We start from the raw sequence: 5451 nt of genomic DNA, 5'->3' as shown, positions 1-5451 counted from the left end.
GGGTATTACTATGCACCAAATTGAAATGTAACTGGTATCTAGGATGATTAATACTTGATATAGAATGCTAACAGCGGAAAATACACAGGAGCACCTGGGTGCTCCACCCCCCTATATATTTTTTTGAATTTTCCTGTTTTGTTTCTTGAACTCCGCCTATGTTGTCTCAACATAGCCGGTCCTAAGCCCGGGTAAAGGAGGAGGGTTGTGATAGGCTTGGCGAGCCAACGTAAAAACTCAGCCACTCTTATGGAGATGAAACCCAAAAGATTTTCGTTGGGGCGTAACCCTCTCAGCGACGCGCTACATCGGAACCCGGGTGTGGTGGAAAATGGGCAAGGGCCGGGCCATCACCCCTAAGGTGGCACGCCGTATCTTGATCCGGGTACGGTGGCAAGTGAGCGAGGATCGGGTCGTTGCATCCTTAGTGGCGCGCTACATCGTCGCCCGGATGTAGTGGAAAATGGGCAAGGGTCTTCGCATTTGACTCGACGAGTGTGAAGGGTAAGGAAGCTAGCCGCGCTTAGGTAGCTGGAACGTAGGGTCTCTGACAGGGAAGCTTCGGGAGCTAGTTGATGCAGCGGTGAGGAGAGGTCTTGATATCCTTTGCGTCCAAGAAACCAAATGGAGAGGACAAAAGGCGAAGGAGGTGGAAGATACCAGCTTCAAGCTGTGGTACACGGGGACGGCTGCAAACAGAAATGGCGTAGGCATCTTGATCAACAAGAGCCTCAAGTATGGAGTGGTAGATGTCAAGAGACATGGGGACCGGATTATCCTGCTCGAGCTGGTAGTTGAGGACGTGGTTCTCAATGTTATCAGCGCGTATGCCCCGCAAGTAGGCCACAAGGAGAACACCAAGAGGGAGTTCTGGAAAGGCCTGGAAGACATGGTTAGGAGTGTACCGATTGGTGAGAAGCTCTTCATAGGGGGAGACCTCAATGGCCACGTGGGTACATCTAACACAGGTTTTGAAGGGCGCACGGGGGCTTTGGCTATGGCATCAGGAATCAAGAAGGAGAAGATGTCTTAAGCTTTGCTCTAGCCTACAACATGATTGTAGCTAACACCCTCTTTAGAAAGAGAGAATCACATCTGGTGACTTTTAGTAGTGGCCAACACTCTAGCCAGATTGATTTCATCCTCTTGAGAAGAGAAGATAGGCGTGCGTGCCTAGACTGTAAGGTGATACCTGGAGAGAGTGTTGTACCCCAACATAAGCTGGTGGTTGCTGATTTCCGCTTTCGGATTCGTGTCCAGCGGGATAAGCGTGCCAGAGTCGCTAGAACGAAGTGGTGGAAGCTCAAGGGGGAGGTAGCTCAAGCGTTCAAGGAGAGGGTCATTAAGGAGGGCCCTTGGGAGGAAGGAGGGGATGCGGACAATGTGTGGACGAAGATGGCGACTTGCATTCGTAAGGTGGCCTCGAAGGAGTTTTGAGTGTCCAGGGGAAGGAGAAGCGAAGATAAGGATACCTGGTGGTGGAATGATGATGTCCAGAAGGCGATTAAAGAGAAGAAAGATTGCTTCAAACGCCTATACCTGGATAGGAGTGCAGACAACATAGAGAAGTACAAGATGGCGAAGAAGGCCGCAAAGCGAGCTGGGGTCGGGCATATGAGGACCTCTACCAACGGTTAGGCACGAAGGAAGGCGACAGGGACATTTATAAGATGGCCAAGATCCGAGAGAGGAAGACAAGGGATATTGGCCAAGTCAAAAGCATCAAGGATGGAGCAGGCCAACTCTTGGTGAAGGACGAGGAGATTAAGCATAGATGGCGGGAGTACTTCGACAAGCTGTTCAATGGGGAGAATGAGAGTTCTACCATTGAACCGGACGACTCCTTTGATGAGACCAGCATGCGTTTTGTGCGGCGAATCCAGGAGTCTGAGGTCAAGGAGGCTTTAAAAAGGATGAAAGGAGGCAAGGCGATGGGTCCTGATTGTATCCCCATTGAGGTATGGAAAGGTCTCGGGGACATAGCGATAGTATGGCTAACCAAGCTTTTCAACCTCATTTTTCAGGCAAACAAGATGCCAGAAGAATGGAGACGAAGTATATTAGTACCAATCTTCAGGAACAAGGGGGATGTTCAGAGTTGTACTAATTACCGTGGAATTAAGCTGATGAGCCATACAATGAAGCTATGGGAGAGAGTCATTGAGAACCGCTTAAGAAGAATGACAAGCGTGACCAAAAATCAGTTTGGTTTCATGCCTGGGAGGTCGACCATGGAAGCCATTTTCTTGGTACGACAACTTATGGAGAGATATAGGGAGCAAAAGGACTTGCATATGGTGTTCATTGACTTGGAGAAGGCCTATGATAAGATATCGCAGAATGTCATGTGGTGGGCCTTGGAGAAACACAAAGTCCCAGCAAAGTACATTACCCTCATCAAGGACATGTACGATAATGTTGTGACGAGTGTTCGAACAAGTGATGTCGACACTGATGACTTCCCGATTAAGATAGGACTGCATCAGGGGTCAGCTTTGAGCCCTTATCTTTTTGGATTGGTGATGGATGAGGTCACAAGGGATATACAAGGAGATATCCCATGGTGTATGCTCTTTGTGGATGATGTGGTGCTAGTTGACGATAGTCGGACGGGGTAAATAGGAAGTAGTTATGGAGACAAACCTTGGAATCGAAAGGGTTTAGGCTTTTTTTTTGAGGTAAAGGGTTTAGGCTTAGTAGAACTAAAACCGAGTACATGATGTGCGGTTTCAGTACTACTAGGTATGAGGAGGAGGAGGTTAGCCTTGATGGCCAGGTGGTACCTCAGAAGGACACCTTTCGGTATTTAGGGTCAATGCTGCAGGAGGATGGGGGTATTGATGAAGATGTGAACCATCGAATCAAAGCCGGATGGATGAAGTGGCGCCAAGCTTCTGGCATTCTCTGTGACAAGAGAGTGCCACAAAAGCTAAAAGGCAAGTTCTACAGGACGGCGGTTCGACCCGCAATGTTGTATGGCGCTGAGTGTTGGCCGACTAAAAGGTGACATGTTCAACAGTTAGGTGTGGCGGAGATGCGTATTTTGAGATGGATGTGTGGCCACACGAGGAAGGATCGAGTCCGGAATGATGATAAACGAGATAGAGTTGGGGTAGCACCAATTGAAGAGAAGCTTGTCCAACATCGTCTGAGATGGTTTGGGCATATTCAGCGCAGGCCTCAAGAAGCTCCAGTGCATAGTGGACGGCTAAAGCGTGCGGAGAATGTCAAAAGAGGGCGGGGTAGATCGAATTTGACATGGGAGGAGTCCGTTAAGAGAGACCTGAAGGATTGGAGTATCACCAAAGAGCTAGCTATGGACAGGGGTGCGTGGAAGCTTGCTATCCATGTGCCAGAGCCATGAGTTGGTTGCGAGATCTTATGGGTTTCACCTCTAGCCTACCCCAACTTGTTGTTGTTTCTTGAATTTAATACTCATTTAGGGGGTGGAGCACCTGAGTGCTCCAAATCCTCTTCCGCTAATAGCGTGCTATATTTAAAAATAGCATTTTGCATAAAAAATAGCAAATATATCGCAAAGGAATAATTTACAAAGAAAGGAACACTCCTAACTGGAACCATATGACAGCTAGGCTCAGCGCAGGGATGTTCCTATTTTGCAAGGAAAGGGAACGCTCCTAATGGAACTTGCTGGAGTTGGAGGTATGGCTGACACCTCTACTTGGAGGTGTGTCTGACGCCGCTACTTGGAGCTGCTGCTGCTCATGAACTTGTTTGGGACTTAAAGACTTTCTTGTTGTTGTTGCTGTACAAACTTAACCTGAACTATACTAGCATTTGATGAAGAAGAAACTTAAACTGAGAGGCATGTCATGATAATTGATTAATTGTTTCTTCTTGCCCCTCAGCATGCTCATCCTTGTTTCTTGATCAGGTTGTTTGGCTGAGAAACTTTTGAACTTTTGAGGACAAGTCTAGCGCCATTAATCAAAACACCGGTGTTAATGAAAGTCTTACTGAGATGATCATGAAGTGCCACTTCCCTGGGCAGAGACTGGCTGTTGGAAAGCCTGAATATAAAAAAATTATTGAAGAGCATTTGGTTGTATAAGCTCCTGGTTTCCCTATATTTTTGAACAAATTTGATCACCATTTTTGCTGTCTTTTTTCAGAAAATAACCTGCGTGTGTGATCCAACTGTGATGGAGTTAATGTGGGGCATACAGATTCGCATGCCAAGTTTGGTGCCTAAAGAAACATCAGGTCCGACTGAAGATGACCACCTCCCGATGAGTCAAGGACTGAGAAAAGTGTTGAGAGATTATGGTTGTGATTATGTCAACCCCGAGATGGTGAGTTAATTAGTTGCTATGCCTTTTTGCTTTGTAGCTTCCTGTCATTTGGTGTTACACTGCATGAGAGCTTGTTTGCTGTGCATTTAAAATCCTTCATTTTTTACGCAACTTCTATAGAAAAAATATATTATTTGCATCTTTCCTTTAGTGATGAAACAATCCTTTTTGTATCCAGCTCGATCAGCCAATTCTTTTAACGGCTTGTGCTTTGTTTGAGTGTGATTCTCTTGAGGACGAGAAATCTGAAGAATTGAGCCATTTAGCTAAACTAATTAAGGTGGTGTCTGGCATCAACACCGAGGGTTGGGACTCACTGAAAATTGCAACAGCTCTGAAGAAGATATGGTGCCCTGAAGAAGCTGCCAATTCTTGTGAGGTAAATTATATGTACTATTTTGTGAATGTGTTGCCAGCTGCTGCTATGCATTTCTTGGAAATTTACCACTTTTTAAATGTCCAAGTTGTCTCTTTCAGATCATTTCAGAAGGCGATGTATCAAGGTTGGTGAATGATGCAGATAAATATAAAGTTAAGCTGGAAAAGGATGCTTGCTTGGAACTTTCTAGAGAAATCATGAAATCTCGTGGTGTTCGGGCATCGAAAGAAAAAGTACTGCAAAAATATGCTGAGCAGGCCAAGAAAGCATATGAAGCACAGAAGCTTATTAACCATTAATGGGCTCACAGCTGCTGAAAGTGTTTCAGCTAGTTAACTTGTCCTTATTCTGAAACGCATGCTGATCTTGGTTGACTTTATTTGTATCTTTTTAAGCTACTCTCAGCCTGAACATGGCCGGCAGGACTCTACTCTGACATTGTATCGTTTGGCTATCTTGTTCGATTGGCTACTAAAATTACATGTCGCCTTTTTTTCACTTTGAATGGGGATTTTTGGTCAATGGAACATCTCATTGGTTATGTGCTTTTTGAAGGTTCGTTTTCACTTCCATACACTAAGAAAAAGGTTAACGCTAAATGATGGAATTAGCTTCTATTGCCTTAGAGCAACTCTAACCGACCCTCCAAGAGGCGGCGTCAGAGGTTTAGAAAGTTCTTTTTTCTCTCAATTGCACCTAACTGATGCCTTTTCGGCGTTGGAGTAAAATTATTACTCCGGGGCTCCCAACTCTCAAATA

At 45.6% G+C, this 5451-nt stretch overlaps 1 protein-coding gene across 2 annotated transcripts in view; it reads left to right on the top strand.

The window, feature by feature from the left end:
* LOC119267568 overlaps positions 1-5190 on the top strand; it is an 8919-nt gene extending 3729 nt beyond the window's left edge. For both annotated transcript variants that reach the window (XM_037548986.1, XM_037548984.1), the window contains exons 4-6: positions 4134-4313; positions 4492-4692; positions 4791-5190. In XM_037548986.1, the coding sequence (XP_037404883.1) occupies positions 4134-4313; positions 4492-4692; positions 4791-4991 (582 nt within the window). In that variant the 3' untranslated portion in view covers positions 4992-5190. The remainder of the gene's footprint in view (positions 1-4133; positions 4314-4491; positions 4693-4790) is intronic.
* Positions 5191-5451: the final 261 nt, after the last annotated feature.

This window comes from Triticum dicoccoides, chromosome 3A (assembly GCF_002162155.2).
Source record: "Triticum dicoccoides isolate Atlit2015 ecotype Zavitan chromosome 3A, WEW_v2.0, whole genome shotgun sequence".
NCBI lineage: Eukaryota > Viridiplantae > Streptophyta > Magnoliopsida > Poales > Poaceae > Triticum > Triticum dicoccoides.
This window is presented reverse-complemented; position numbering and strand designations above follow the sequence as displayed.